At 23.0% G+C, this 17746-nt stretch overlaps 3 protein-coding genes across 7 annotated transcripts; 1 reads left to right on the top strand and 2 right to left on the bottom strand.

The window, feature by feature from the left end:
* Positions 1-1454: 1454 nt before the first annotated feature.
* Positions 1455-2976, bottom strand: LOC128961109 (D-3-phosphoglycerate dehydrogenase-like). The gene is made up of 5 exons (XM_054307318.1): positions 2888-2976; positions 2579-2788; positions 2335-2486; positions 1884-2236; positions 1455-1799 (listed from the first exon to the last, which is right to left on the bottom strand). The coding sequence occupies exons 2-5, from the start codon at positions 2714-2716 to the stop codon at positions 1489-1491; spliced, it is 954 nt and encodes a 317-aa protein (XP_054163293.1). The 5' UTR covers positions 2717-2788; positions 2888-2976; the 3' UTR covers positions 1455-1488.
* A 1585-nt stretch (positions 2977-4561) lies between these two features.
* LOC128961186 (probable phosphatase phospho2) lies at positions 4562-6252 on the bottom strand. 5 transcript variants are annotated; one of them, XM_054307426.1, is made up of 5 exons: positions 6058-6252; positions 5917-5964; positions 5774-5845; positions 5123-5708; positions 4562-5024 (listed from the first exon to the last, which is right to left on the bottom strand). In XM_054307426.1, exons 4-5 carry the CDS (start codon positions 5620-5622, stop codon positions 4676-4678), a joined length of 849 nt encoding a protein of 282 aa, XP_054163401.1. In that variant the 5' UTR covers positions 5623-5708; positions 5774-5845; positions 5917-5964; positions 6058-6252; the 3' UTR covers positions 4562-4675. The 5 variants fall into 5 exon arrangements, with proteins under 5 accessions (XP_054163401.1, XP_054163378.1, XP_054163386.1 ...); XM_054307403.1 differs by having other exon boundaries at positions 5774-5817; positions 5917-5992; XM_054307411.1 differs by having other exon boundaries at positions 5123-5676; positions 5917-5992.
* A 2385-nt stretch (positions 6253-8637) lies between these two features.
* LOC128962301 (juvenile hormone acid O-methyltransferase-like) lies at positions 8638-11470 on the top strand. Its single transcript, XM_054308677.1, has 5 exons — positions 8638-8735; positions 9169-9479; positions 10308-10418; positions 10540-10740; positions 11268-11470. The coding sequence occupies exons 1-5, from the start codon at positions 8638-8640 to the stop codon at positions 11468-11470; spliced, it is 924 nt and encodes a 307-aa protein (XP_054164652.1).
* Positions 11471-17746: the final 6276 nt, after the last annotated feature.

The following is a 17746-nucleotide window of genomic DNA, read 5'->3' on the forward strand; positions in this document are numbered from 1 at the left end:
TTTTATTTTTTGGTGTATAGATATTATAATATAATAAATCTAATAATACAGATGATATTACTACTGCTGTAGTATTAATGTATCGTTAGATATATAAAAAAAATCCTCTCAATAAAAAAAAATGTATCATTAAATGACACATAAAACTGATGATTGGTTTTTTTGTGTGTGACTCCGTTTCGTTGTACGGCAACTGTTGGAAAGTTATGAGAGAGAGAGAGAGAGAGAGAGAGAAAGAGAGAGAGAGAGACTGATGTTATTACATAGAATATACAGTACTGTATATATATTGGATAACAATGTAGTAAATATATTCTGTATAATAATTTATATGATATATATATATATATCATAGAGTTATATAATATATATATATATATAAAGTAAAGAGTAGTTTATATACAGTATATATATATATATTAAGATTCTTGAAGTCACTTATCAGTCACTAAGGGCTTCGGTAGGTTAATGTCGATATCATTTTTGCCTAATATATATATATATACTGTAGTTATTGTTGTTTGGCGCGAACCTGTAGCTCATCCAGTCATCCGTCTCCTCAGTAATCGACACAAGTATTTCAATTTATTTCTTTCTCTCTCTCTCTCTCTCTCTCTCTCTCTCTCTCTSTCTCTCTCTCTCTCTCTCTCTAACTGTTGAAGTATTTCTGGATTTTTCTATATTTTTTTGGCCAAAAATAACTGTATAACTACACTGTATTGATATATATTCACTTTATATTCAATAATATACAGTACTTTAATATACATAACATTTATAACATTTAGAGAGAGAGAGAGAGAGAGAGAGAGAGAGAGAGAGAGAGAGAGAGAGAGAGATAATGATAATATACAGCATATTATTTATGACACCTTATTATAATATGAATGAATAACATATAGTTATATATAATATACAGTATATACTGTATAGTAGTATTCATGGCTATTATTAAATACAAAGTTTAATCTCTATATTCTAGTTTTATCTATATTTTTGTTTGTTTGATATTTTTTGTTTAGGTTTGAGTAAAAAAATACTATATATACTATATATATATACTTAAGTTTTAAGTTAAAACTACTCTCTCTCTCTCTCTCTTTCTCTCAAAGTTATTAAATAAATAGTTTAGTAATATATATCTAAAAATTTAATCGACAAAATAAAATAAAATTCAATCATTCAATCATTAAAGTAATCAATAATAATAATAATATTCACAGATTATGTAATGATTTTTTAAAAAAAATAGACAGCAATTAATTAAAAATAAAAATAAATATTAATAATTTTAAAAAATTACTAAATTATTTTATTTAGTTTTTTTCTCTGTTTAAAAAATATTAAGACCCAATTATTATTATTTAATATTAAAATAATTATTTTTGAAAAAAATATAAAAATATTTAATATTAGGTGATAACCAAAAACAATACCAACAAAACATATATATATATATATATATATATATATATAATGTATATATATTTAGCACACTTTGCCGGCAACTGGTTTGCCATCAATCATATCGATAAACTGGTAGGCAATCTCTTTGGCCACATTGATCTGGGCCTCCTTAGTACTGGCGCCCAAATGCGGTGTACATATGACTTTCGGATGGCCGATCAATTGGCTACGGCTGGGCGGTTCCTCTTCGTAGACGTCGAGGCCGGCGCCGCCTACCTGACCGGACTGTAGTCCACGTAACAGGGCTTCCTCGTCGACAATACCGCCGCGGGCAACGTTAACAATGCGGACACCTTTTTTGCACTGGGCTATGGTTGTGTCGTTCAGTAGGTCTGTGCACAAAAAAAAGTAACGGATAGGGGGGGTGTAAAAGCACCGGTAGTTTTAATAAATTTATACTTAATAAATAATAATACTTTTTGTTTGCGGTATAAGCGGCGTATGAACTGTTATATAGTCGGCCAGTGGCCACAGTTTGTCCAGCGCTACAGTTTCCACACCAAACGTTTGGCTAGTTTCGGCCGAAACTAGCGGATCAAAGCCAATGGTTTTCATGCCGAACGCCTGCATACGGGCGGCCACTTCGCGACCGATACGACCCAAGCCGATAATGGCCAGTGTTTTGCCGTAAACTTCGTTACCCGAAAAACTTTTACGATCCCAGACACCGTTTTTCAATGAGGCACAGGCCTGGGCCAAGTGTCTGGATACTGATAGCAACATCGTACAGGTTAGCTCAGCGGCACTGATACTGTTACCTCCCGGTGCGCTAAAATAATCGTAACATAAATTATTGATTAACTGTATAATCAATTTACCGTAAATTAAAGTATATATATATATATAGATATCAATTTCATATATTACTTGATTACACTGACGCCCAGTTGTTTGGCTGCCTGGACATCGATATTGTCGACACCGACACCGGCCCGACCGATAACCTTCAATTTTTTACCGGCAGCTATAACATCGGCAGTTACCTGGGTGTTTGATCGGACAATTAAGGCATCGTAATCCTATAGGTGGTGTTGGGAGGGGAGGGGAACGGTAGGTAAGGAACGGTATTAATTAAAATTCATTCATTTGATTTGATTTCAAAGACACAAACTTTAATAGTATCGATGAGCTGTTCTTTGGGTAGACCAGTCTTGATGTCGCACCTGATATCTCTTGACTTCAATATGTCGACCACTGATGGATCGCAGGCATCGCTGATCAATACTTTTTCCAACTTAAACGATGACATTATTATTATTATTATTTTATTTTTTAATAATAATTATTTAATGGATGAATCAATTGAATGAATATATAATTTCTAAAAATTTTGTATATAAAAAAAAATCTAATATTCAATATATATATATATAAAATTTTTTTAATTATATTTAAAAAACTTTATACAAAATAAAATTACATAAAAAAGTGTCGTCAGTTTAGTGGTCTCCAAGCAATTGATTAAAAAGAGATATATTTTTACTGTATATTCAAATAGCAAATGTATTAATAATTAAATAAAAATATGTTTAGAAATATATATATATATTAATGGTATTTATCACCAAAAAAAAACTAAAATATTAAAACAAGTAAAACGTTGAAAATGTTGAAAAATATTGACTACAAAATATTCTCTCTATTCAAGGACAGTTAGTTTCAGGCTCAGGGAGGCTTATTACTAGTTAATGGTACTGTACATACTATGTAGTGTACTATCGACGATGATATGGCATACCCAAGGACAGCCCAACTAACAAACAAACTAACAAACAGTGTGTCTAATAGTGTGTCTGACTATTAAAAAAATTTTTTTCTAACTAACTATGATATGATTTTTTTGATATGTGTTTTTCTCCCCCAATATATATATCTATATCTACTGTATATATGATATAGAAATTTATATAAAGAAATTTTTTTTGCTATTCATTCATCAATTAAAATTTGATATCAATTTATATGATGATATCAAACACATACTGTATATATATATATATATATATATATATATATATAATAAACGTTGAGATTATATTACAATCAACAACAAAAAAAATCTAATTTCTATTGCAATAAGTTTACTAAATTGCAAATTAAAATATTATTAGATTTAAATACACATATTTTTCACACACACACACAAATTATATAATATATTACTTTTTTGATATCAAATATCAATTTAATATTACAGTTTACTACTACATAATAACAGTTTAGTTAAATAATTAACAAAAAAATTTATTTATATATATATATATAATAAAAAAATTAATTATTTAAAATACTACTAGAATTATAATGTAATACTTGTTACAAAAAAATATAGTAGTTTTCATACAATGTTTTTGTTGTTTATCATTGAATTTTAACAAATATATTATGTTTTATCTATAGTTTTACTTACAATAATATTTTTTTTGTGTATAAGTAATCATGTTTTTTGTTAAATAAAAAAATAACTAATTTGTTAAAAATATTTAAATAAATAAACAAATCATATAATTTAAATTAGTTTTAAATACAGTATAGCTTTATATAAGTATATAATTTTTTTTTGGTTATATATATATATAATAAATTCAATAATACTGATGTTTTATAGTTTAGTTTTATTGCTATTTTATTATTATTATTATTATTATTATTAATTAACTATTTTTTAACAATATGAATTTTAAATAAATTATATGAATTTTTAAAAATACAAAAAATATTGCTAATTTTTTTTATATTATTAAATGGTGTTCAAAACAATTCACAATAATAATAATAATAATATATACACAAAAATAAACAAACATTTTATAAATAAATTTTTCAAAAAAAAAATAATTTAATTAAATAAATAAATACCTAGTTATCATATGAAAATTAATAATAAATAATTATAATTAATAATAATTTTAATTAATTACCCTACACTCTAACAACAACAACATTGATAATATATTATACACTAATATAACGGGTATTTATATCCGTACGGTAATTATGGGTAATAATAATAATAATACTAATAATAATAATAAATCTCAAATAATTTAGTTAGAAATAACAGTTTAGTTAATATTATGGGTTTAATATTTAATATATATATATATATTTTTTAAAAATTTAATTATTAATTTTTAGGTACCGGGGTAATTTCCCATAAAATAACTATAACTATAATAATAATAATAATTAGTTAAGTAGTTAAGTCTCAAAACATTTGAGCGCTAATATCGTTAGCATTGTTAAACTGATAGCGTTTGGCCTTCAGATCGGCATTATTGGCCAATCGTTTATCCAATGGATAGCCGTGTCGGGCAAATACCCGATCGTTTGGTCCGAGTCTCAGAGCTGGACAGACATCGTTACTGCCGTCGCCGACATAAGAGATTCGCGAATAGGACTGATTGTCTTCCATTGCCCGACGTTTGATGTGTTCTTCGAGTACATGACCTTTACATAGATTACGGGCACAGGTTGTACACCAGTTCTGGTACTGGTATTCGGTTAGTTTCAGGCAACCCGTATCGTCAAACGTGGCCGGATTTGTGTATATATTACTATATCGGTTATTGAAAAAACAAACAAACAAACATTAGATTAGAGATCAAAATTACGGGTAATTTACGGTAAATAATACTAATAATAATAATAATACCGAAACGCTTTATCCAATTGATTAAACTCTAGATAGTGGCCAATAAAGACACTGTTGGCGTCCGAAATGATAATCAACTCGTAGTTTCGTTGTTCATTGTTTTCGTTAACCACTGGTACCGCCACTGCCGGACCCGCTGCTGCTGAGGTCGCCGACAATTTGGTAATCAGATCTTTCATACCGACCAGAAACGGCATACGTTTCAAACACTGCCGAAGATCCAATTCGCGAACGCCTCGCGAATGCAAATAACCTAAAACTTTGGCCATATATTCGGTCCAACGATTGTTCAGCAAAAATTCCGCATACAATTCGTCGGGTATGTGGCCGCCATCGGGTGCCAACTCATTGATAAACGTATCCGAATTACAGTCGACTATTGTTTCGTCAAAATCAAAGACAACCAATTCGGTGATCACTGTCGGAGTGGTGGCGGCGGCGGCGGCGGCGACGACGGCTGTCCCGGTGGTAGTTGCTGTGATCTTGTCATCGATGGTCATATCTTAGTTGTTGTTGTTGTTGTGATTGTCTGTCTGTTTGTCTGTCAATTGGATCTAAAGAGGTTTGTTAAGTGTGTGTGTATTAACTACACGAAGAAGAAGCAAATGATGAAGAAGTCGAAGACTAAGAGACTAAACAATTATTACATACCTTTCCCTTCCCTTCCTCTCAGTCTGTCTGTCAGTCAATTGGATCTAAAGAGGTTTGTTTAGTGTGTATTAACTACAAGAAGAAGAAGCAAATGATAATGAAGACGAAGAGGAAGACTAAGAGACTAAACAATTATTACATACCTTTCCCTTCCCTTCCTCTCAGTCTGTCTGTCTGTCAGTCAATTGGATCTAAAGAGGTTTGTTTAGTGTGTATTAACTACAAGAAGAAGAAGCAAATGATAATGAAGACGAAGACTAAGAGACCAAACAATTATTACATACCTTTCCCTTCCCTTCCTCTCTGTCTATCTGTCTATCAGTTCAGCAGTTGTTGTGGTTTAACCACTGATTGATTGATCCAAACAATCGCTGACCGGACGGACGGATATTATTATTCTTCTTCTGTTTATTCTTCAGGAGTTATGAGAAGTGTTTTTTATTTACAACAATAGTATAGACTCTTATAGTATAGTATAGTATAGTATATGTATAGAGACTGTCATTGCATTGCATTGTATTATTACTTAAGTAAGGGTTCGGACAAAATTCAAAAACAATTCCTCGGGAATTCCCAGGGAATCTATTTTCTGGTTATTCTACTATCTATTGAACGATAGAAATTAGAATCATTTTGTTTTTAAAAAAAAAGTATATTAAAAATTTTATTTGTATATCATATGTTTAAATTAAACTGTAATTGATTTTTTTGAGTATAATAGTAGAATAATTTTTAACTAAAAATTATTGATTTAAAAAAAATTCAATAAAATTTTACTCAAAAAAAACAAAACAAATTAATTTTTTTTTTGTTGGTATTATTTATTTTAGAAATTAAAAAAAACAAATATATTTTTACTCTCTAACGGTCTAGGGATGGATAATAAAATATTTTCCCGTGAAAATTGGAGGGATTTTATTGGGGGGGGGGTGGAGGGGAACTTCCCTTATGGGATAATAGTTGCCCGAATTACAAGTTATACAACCAATAATATATATATATATGTATTAGAGTAGACAGAGACTAGACAGTCACAGTTATTAGTGATGATTAAACATACAAACGGTTCGGTTTATTATTAATTATTAATAAATTATTTAATATATATATTTGTTGTTTGACTATGTGTTACGGTTTGGGTATTTAGCAAAAATGTTTAACATTTTTAAAATAATATTGTTGTCTATAATACTAATCTAATAATACATACATATGTTATGTTTAGCGCGGTTCGGTTCGGTTATTATATATTTTTTAAATATACTGTACAACAACTCTAGTCTATATACAGTATATGTGCAGCCATTCAATGTCAATAGTATTGCGTCATTCACTCAATACAATCACTCTATTGGTTATTGGGTTGGAGTCATTCGTAAACAATGTTACACTGATTTTTAAACTTATAAAAAAATTATTTACTAAATTAATTATTAAATTAATTAATTATTTTTAGTAGTTTAGTAGTTAACAAATATTTAGTTTAATATTTAAATAATTTAAATCAATTTAAATCAATAGTTTTAGTAAATATGTTTTAATTAATTAATAATTTTTTTATTCATAGGATTTTAAAATATTAAAAATAATTTTTTTAAAATTAAATTAATTTTAATAACTTAGTCATTATTTATTTGTTAATTGTCTATTAAAAATTGATTATTAATATTAATAATATTATTATAAATTATAATGAAATTAATTAAAATAAAAAATAACTAAACAATTACTATATTTTATTGATTATAACAAATTATTATAAAAATTGTATACATTTTAAAATTATATGATTTTATATGATCTTAAAAAATAATATATATATATATATATATATATAATATATTTGTATTTTTATTTATAGATATTAACAAAAATAGATTTTTTTTTTTTAAAACTAATTAATTAAACTAATTATTACAGTATTATTATTATTATTAGGAGTAGTAGTAGTAATAGTATATACTTAGCAAATCCGTATTGAATAATAATTATTTATAAATATATATATATTTTTGTTTAAAAAAAATTATTATATCAAGTATTCAATTAGTGATACAAAAATAAACTTATATTTTGTTTAGTATAATATATAAATTATATTTTGCTATTTATATATATATATCAAACATCAACCAAAAAAAAGAGGAAATATAAATTAAAATTTTATTTGCTAAAACCTTGATAAAAAAATATATATATAACATAATAATGATTGTCACAAAAAAATGATTGAACTATAAATTGATAGATATATATATATATAGAGAATTATATATATATATATATATATATATATATGTAAACTTAGCTATCATAAAAATAATTAATTATAATTTTCTCATTATATTATATCTATATATATATATATATATATATACATAAATATAAATAGGATTTCAGGTACCGGTATTTTGATGGATATAAAAAAATAGAGGAAAAAAATAGTATAAATATTGATATATAATTATATATATATATATATATATATATATACAGTATATATATCAATAGTTATATATATATCAAACAATATCGTCATCATCATCTTTAAGCAAACAAATTGTTTAATTAGTAGAGAAAAAAAATTTAAATTTAAAATTTTTTGACAAAAAAAATCAAATCTAAAATATATATATAAATAAGTATTTTTTTTGTTGAGAAAAAAAATAAACACTGATTTCTTGTTTAAAAAAATAAATAAATGTTTTTCTTGTTTGTTTGATTTTTTAAAAATTTTATATTACTATACAAATTATATACAAATTTAAATAACAATAATAATTCTGGAATATATATATATATATTTATCTTTTAATTTACTTATTGTTTTAACTTTTTGTTTTTTTATTATTATTATTATAACAATGAATATAACACCTGATTTGTATAACAATTGCAATTATCTTCAACAAAGAGATGGCAAACGTCTTATACAGCGTATTGTCGATGATTTCCCCGATAAGTAAGTTAACAACAAAAATATATATATATATAAAAACAAAACCAAAAAAAAAATATTTACAAATAAATAAATAAATAATTTATATATATATATATATATATATATATAGTCTAAAAATATAATAGTTTAAATATATAATTTATATATTAATTTTTGTAGTAGCGATGATAAAAAATTAATTAATTAATTATAATTTTAATAAAATTTAGTAAATTTAGGGGAAAAAATAAGTTAATAAGTTTAATATTTAATAATAATCTAATAGTATAGTAGATAATAGTTTACTTGATATTAACTATTTGTAATTTATTTATTATTAATTTTTTTGTTATTATTAATTAGATTACAATTATTTTATTTATTATTAATTAAATTGCAATTATTTTTGTTATTATTAATTAAATTGCAATTATTTATATATATATATTGATAGACATTTCAATACAATTGTCGATCTCGGCTGCGGTACCGGCAATATAACCAACGAGTTGGCCACTAAACTATCGCATCAGTCGATAATCGGTGTCGACATCAGCGAACCGATGATCAAGTTTGCCGCCGAAAACTATCGCCGACCGACTGTCCAGTATTTGGCAGCCGATATTTGCGATGAATGGCCAAAATTTAAGGATAAGCTACAACTGGCCGAACATAGTGTCGATCTAATTGTTTCCATCTATTGTTTGCATTGGGTATCCGATTTGGACGAAACCATCAAAAATATAATCAAACTATTGAAACCAGGTTTTTTTTAAAAAAAATAAATATTTTTTTAGTATTATGAATATATTAAATATCTGGATAAACCATACATTTAATTTTAACAAATGACCAAGATCATAATTGTAGATAATTTTTTAAAACTCAACTTTACTGTAATAGGTGATTTTTTGATTATTTGTAAAATTAACATAGATAATAGCATGGACATAAAATAGTTGACTATATTATTTAGTTAATTTTTCAATTAATCAGAAAAAACTCACCTATTACAATAATGTTGAGTTTTAATATTATCTATATAAAATATGCCCTTGGTTATTTTTTTGATAATTTGTAAAATTAACATAGATAATAGCATGGACATAAAATAGTTGACTATATTAACTACTATTATCTAGTTAATTTTACAATTAATTAAAAAAACTCACCTATTACAATAATGTTTAGTTTTAATATTGTATCTATAAATATGCGCTTGATCATTTTTTGATTATTTGTAAAAAATTAACATAGATAATAGTATGGACATAAAATAGTTGACTATATTAACTACTATTATCTAGTTAATTTTACAATTAATCAACAACAAAAAACTCACCTATTACAATAATGTTGAGTTTAATATTGTATCTATAAATATTAAACTTGGTCATTTGTTAAATTGAATGTATAGTTTATTCAGATATTTATTAATATATAAACTAATTGATTGGGTTTTAATACCTATCTCTAACCTGAATACTGTATACACCATATATATATATATACCAACACTTGTAATATTAAAATTACTAATTAAATTATATGTTTAATCAATAAAATTAATTTTTGCTTATTTTTTATAAATAGGAGGCTATTGTTATATACTATTGTTTTCGTGGAGCGATTTATTACCGATTCAACAAAAAATGGCAATTATGGACAAATGGCAGCAATATTTTTTTGCTATACCTAAAAATTGTAATCAAAAAATTTTAATTAATTAAATTTTTTAATACATATATATATATATATATATATATATATATATATATATATATATATATATATATATATATGTTGATTATATATCTATCTATAGGGAACAGGATTGCAAAAAAATCGAGAGAAACCATCCGGAAATTAAGCGAACATTTGGCCCCATTTCCCGTGTTTGAAGCACCCGATGAACAACAATTGTTGGCCAAATGGCGCGATCTGTGCCGCGATAATGGCCTCCATGAGCCGGAAACTGTTTTGACGCACACCTACTATCAATTTGCTAATCACCAGCAGTTTAATAGTAATTATATTTAATAATAAAAAAATAAATAATATATTAACCATTGAAATAGAAATGATAATTACATAATTTTTTTAAACCTAAAATAATATTTAGTAAACTTTTTTGTTGTTGTTTTGTTTTAGTAATAATAATAACAAATAATAATTATTATTATCAAATATATATATTTATATACATATATATAATCAAATCAATTTCATATATATAATAGTATAGTACTAAATATTTTTTTAAAAAAATATATATAAATTTAGTTATTATTATTAATAATAATACTAATAATCTTATTATTAGTTAATTAATTATTTTTTAAATAGTAACTTATTATTATTATTATTATTGATAAGATTATTAATTAATTAATCAATTAATTATCTTTTAAATAATAACTTATTATTAATAATATTAATACTAACAAAAAAACTGATAATTGATTTTTTTTTCTCTAATGATTTCAAAAATTAATTAAAAAAAACAAAAATTATTTATTTCAAAAAAATAAATAATTTCAACAAAAACTATAGACGTATTGCAAGCCATGTGCCACTTCTTGCCGTACATTCCCGACGACCAAACGGCCGACTTTATGGCCGAATACTTACAATTGGTTAACGACGACTACATAAGCAAACAATTGTTGAACGGAAAGTTGGTTCAAACGACTAATGAGACACCTGTGCGACTCAATTACGATCATATGATTGTTGTCACTCATATACCTGTATAGGTGTGTGTGTGTGTTTGATATAGTATATAATATATATATACCGATATATATATATACCGATATATATATATACCGATATATATATATACCGATATATATATATACCGATATATATATATACCGATATATATATATACCGATATATATATATACCGATATATATATATACCGATATATATATATACCGATATATATATATACCGATATATATATATACCGATATATATATATACCGATATATATATATATATACCGATATATATATATATACTAAAATAAATGGTATATAATTAAGATATTACATCATTAGGATATATATATATATATATATAGTAGTCATAGATAGATATCAATGTGTTTTTTGTGTGTGTGTTTTGTTGATTAGTTGTTTTATTTGTTAGATAACATAACATATTAGGTTAGAAACTAAAATAAGTGTAATTATTATACTATTTTGTTGTTATTATTATTATTACTTTATTTTATTGGTATAAAATATTTATATATATATATATATATATATATATATATATATATACATAAATTTTGCTAATCTATAAATTAGTTTACTATTTATTTTGCTAATATTTTTTGTTTGTTTGTTAATTAATTAAATAATCATATAATCACTTATTAATTATTCAAATATAAATATATGAAACTTGAGTTAATTTATTTAAAAATATAAAACATTTACAACAAATAATTTTTAATGTTTAAAATTTGTTTTGTATTTTCAAAAAAAAAATTGTTCAACATTTATCATAAAAATGTATATTTATTTTTAGTTTTTAGTAATTACTTATTAAATGTAATATTTTTCTATTATTATTATAGTATATTTGAAAATAATATCAAATTTATTGAAATATAAAACCATTTTTTTGAAAATGTACTTAATTTCAGTAAATTTCCGTAATGTTAGTAAAAGGTTTTTTTGGAAAAAAAATTTTTAGTTTTAGTATTTTAATATTTTATAAACTTTTATTTCTATTATGTACTTAAGTTTATATATATATATATATAAAATCAAATAATAATAATAAAAAAATAATACATAAATTATTGAAATCTATTGTTATATAAGCCTTAAATCTAATGCATTAATATATGTATTGCATATTTAATATATATTTTTATGTTTAATTAACAGCTATTAAATAAATTAAATAAAAATAATTAAAAATTATTTATTTTTTGTTGTTGTAAAAGTGTCAATTGTACTAAGATTGTACATGAACATTTTATTAAGTATCACTTTTTTAAAAAAAAAGTAATCTAGATAAAATAAATTTATCAAAAATAAATTTAGACTAAAATTATTATATAATTTGTATGAAAATGTAATTCAAAATATATATATATATATTTCCTCTTTCAACAAAAAAAACTATTTGAAAAATACTTTATAAATAATTTATATATTATTTATATATTATGTCTATTTTACTTTATATATATATATATATATATATACAGTATATAAAGTATATATATATATATATATATATATATATATAGATAATATAAGTTGATAAATGATATATTTTTTAATATTCAATTTACAAATAATATTTTACAAATTCTCTCTCTCTCTCTATATATATATATATATATATATTCTCTCTCTCTCTCTCTCTCTCTCTCTCTCTATATATATATATATATATATATATATATACATATCTATCTAACTATATATATAACGATGATTGTATATATATATATGCAGTCTGTATATATACTGATATATATATATAAGTCTATAAAATATAGATATCTATCACTACAAATATTTAGATTATTAATATGTTATTTATTTAGTACACACAAACACATACATATATACATATACACACATACTTACACACACACACACACACACACACACACACACATACACTCAGGCAAAATACTTTAATATATTGACATATTTATAATATATGAAAAAAAAAACATTTTCAATATACTCAGTGATTGTCAATAAAACAATTGTTGAAAATTAATGTCCGAAATGACTTGATTTATGGCTTCACTAATAATAATAATAATAATAATATAAAAAACATTTCACTTTGTTTTTCAACGTTGTTTTGACGTTAAATATATATATATATTTTAATGATTTTGTTTTTTCTCTCTCTCTCTCTCTCTCTCTCTCTCTCTCTCTCTCTTTCTCTCTTTCTCTCCTAAAATTGATTTATCGATAGTATGTTTTGATGACACTGTAATATAAAGTGTTTGATAAATGAAAGCAAAGCCTGTCGACAGACAGAGAGAGAGAGAGAGAGAGAGAGAGAGAGAGAGAGAGAGAGAGAGAGAGAGAAAGAATAATAATAATAAAATAAAAACACGTAAAGCATAGGTATGTCTGTATAAAGTGGCGAACAAAACAACTATTCATTCAGTCAGTCATTCAATCGTTCAGTCATTCATTCATTTCATAGATTTCTTCTTTCAATAAAATATATATTTATTTATAATATATATATATATATATTTCGCTTAAATTTTTCTACAAAAATACAGTACAAAAAAAATTCAATTGACTTTTTTTTCTGTGAAATTTACTGTTAGTTTTCGTTTCACTTTATCTCTCTCTCTCTCTCTCTCTCTTTCTCTTAACAAATAAATATATTTATATAACATTTTAGTAGTAGTAGTAGTAGTAATATTAATATCAATAGTTCACCAGTTTATTTAAAGCTAAATGTTTTATACTTTATGTGTTATTTAGGATCTGAAAAAATATAATAAATGAGAAAATAAAATCAAAAGTGTATATAAAGTAAGTAGTATTTTATTAAATGCTTGTTTTCAATGATATTGAAAATTTTTTACCCCCTTTTTTTTACTCTCTTTCTCTCTCTCTCTCTCTTTATTTAGTCTATCAATGAATTGTTTGTTATTGTGAAATCACTTAACACTTTCAGTTTATATATACTAAAAAAACTATAACAAAAAAATCGTTTTTTGCTATCAATTTGGTTGAATACAAAAAAAATAAAATAAATAAATTTGAAACACATTTTGAATTAAGTTGTATTTGAATTATATTGGGATTCATTCATTCATTCATTTATTTATTGATAGAGATTTTTATACAATATATATATATATATATATACAGTATATACTGTATATAATATATTACTTTATTTTCAATTTTGTAAAAATATTTTTTTATTATTATTATTTCAAACGTTTTATATATATATATATATATATATATATATATATATAGTTTTTTGTTTGTTTGGTGTGTGAATACATTCACATATTTAATAATAATAAAAATAAATTTTTTAAAAACTTTTATTTCTCTTTTTTTATTTTATATCTAATATTAAATTGCAAAAAACAGTTAATAGATATATAGTGTATACAAAAAATTATTTTCTTTTTTTTAAATATAAATTTTAGTACATATACAGTATATATATATTTATAATAACTCAATTTATTATTCAATAGATACAATTTTATTATATATATATATATTTGTTATTTATTTTGTTTTTTTTTGTATAACAATGATTTTTATTTTCAATTTTTTTTACTGTTATAGTCATTCATTCAAATAATTTATTAATAAACTACTTATATTTACCTAAAAAATTTATGAAAGTTTATAACAATCATTTTATTTGACATTTTTTTTATTAGTTAACTTTTATTATTATTATTATTATTATTATTATTATTATTATTATAAAGCATAAGTTTTTTTTATTGTTGTTGAGACACTTTACTACTTAATATATATATTTTTTAATATGAAAAATATATACCACATATACAATTTATATTATAGATATTACTGTAAATATATACATATATATATATATATACTGTATTTTTATATATCAATCATAAAATATTTATGACAATAAAACTTATTTTATTGTGTTGTAAATATTAATAGTGACAATATATTTCAAAAGTAAGCATACATTATAACATATATACAAAAAAAATATGATATAATAACATAAAGGTATTGAATAATATTTTAAAGTTAACCAAAAAAAATATATAAATATATAATATATATACAAAATTTATTATACAAACACGTAATGCATATACAGTAAAAATATAATATTATTACTAAACTATTATACAATAAAAATAATTCAAATTCTAGTAAATACAGTAAATTTATATAATCTTTTTTAAAAAATATATATCAATGTATTCATTCAAATATTAACTATTAATTAAATAATAATTATCTAACAATTGATACAGTATTAGTAAATACTAAAAAATAAATAAATAAATTGTATAATACATAAAATATTTAAAAAAATATTAGCTAATAAATAAATATTAGTAAACAAAAAGTATTATTTTTTATTTGTATTAATTTATTTGTATATATATATAATATATGAATAAATATTTATATTTATAATTATTCAATTGATAGTAAATTTTATTAATATTATTATTTTTATTGACATTTATAATTATGATATTAAAAATTAAATATAAATAAATAAAAAACTAAATTAAATAAATATTTTATTATATTGTAAAATACATTTGAACTTTATATATATATATAATAAACTGTATTTATAAATATTTGTTTTATTTATTTATTATACTGTATTACTATAGTATAACTTTTTTATTATATGTTTTATTTAGTTATTATTTGCTAATATTATACACTAAATAAATATATAAAAATTATTTTATTGTATCTAATTGTATTTAGTGACCAACATTTATCAATAAATAAATAAAAATAACATAGCTAATAATAGTTTATTTAATTTTTAAAAATAATATATATATATATATAATATGATTAACTATTTGTATTTTATTTATTAAATAATACTATTTTTTGACGACAAAAAAAACTAAACATAAAATTTTTAACAAAAATTAAATTCAATAATTTATTATTTTGTCGTATAGTATATATGTAAAAAATTAATTAAATAAACTAAACTAAAAAAAATAAATGATTAAATTAAATTTATTAAGTTGTTTGCACACTTGAAATAAATTAATGAACAAATTATAAAAAAAAACTTTATAATTTTTAAAATTAAAAAAACAATTTTTTTATATTAAATATTCATATATATATTATCATAAAATTCAAACAAAATAAAACAATTAATCTTTTAATATATGATATATTAATAACAACATTAACAAGTATTTACTATACTATATGTATATATACTGTAAATTATATTAAATAATTTTTGTAAAAAAATAGTTGAAATGTTTTTTAAACTGTTATAACTGTTCAAACAAATAAAAAACACAATACACTTTAACAGTTAATATTGTTGTAAAACACTTAAAGTTTATCTATTAATTTAATTAAATATATTGTATATAATCTTATGGTACTGTATATATATATATATATACAGTATATATATGTTTAATGATAACAACATTACTGGTAATTGCATCTCAAGTTTTTTAAAAACAACTAATAACTACTTAATTATGCAATAAAAAATATTAAACAACTATTAATAGAGACATTTTATACTTATAAGTAAAACAACAAATTTTGTGTGTGTGTGTGTGTGTGTGTTTGTATGTGTGTATGTGTGTGTATGTATGTGTGTGTGTATGTATGTATGTATGTATGTATGTATGTATGTATGTATGTATGTATGTATGTATGTATGTATGTATGTATGTATGTATGTATGTATGTATGTGTGTATGTGTGTAGTGATAATGATTATGATAATAATAATGAGGAGGAGGATAAGTGTGCGGCGCTGTTATATCACACACATACACACACACATACATACATACCGGTATATATGCATACAGTAAATACATGAGAGATGCACATACACACACACACACACACACACATACATACATACCTAAGTACAGCACAGTATGCCAGCACTAGACTACATATATATAGCACCACTACTAGCAAACTATTGGTGTGTTCGTCCATAAACTCTCTCTCTCTCTCTCTCTCTCTCTCTCTCTCTCTCTCTCTCTCTCTCTCTCTCTCTCTCTCTCTCTCTCTCTCTCAGTTTGCATCACTCGCTTAGCATCACTCACACACACACACACACTCGCAGACAACCAGTCCTCTATCACTTGCTCTCTCTCTCTCTCTCTCTCTCTCTCTTTCCTCTCAATATATATACCGGTATATACAGTATGTATATCTACTGTATATATATATCTATCTAACAGTGAGTCTGTACTATACTGTATGTGTGTGTGTGTCTATGTATGAGTATCTCTCACACACTCACACACTCT

Source organism: Oppia nitens, unplaced genomic scaffold (genome assembly GCF_028296485.1).
Source record: "Oppia nitens isolate AA-2021 unplaced genomic scaffold, nextdenovo-longstitch-racon4-pilon3 scaffold14_pilon_pilon_pilon, whole genome shotgun sequence".
Lineage (NCBI taxonomy): Eukaryota > Metazoa > Arthropoda > Arachnida > Sarcoptiformes > Oppiidae > Oppia > Oppia nitens.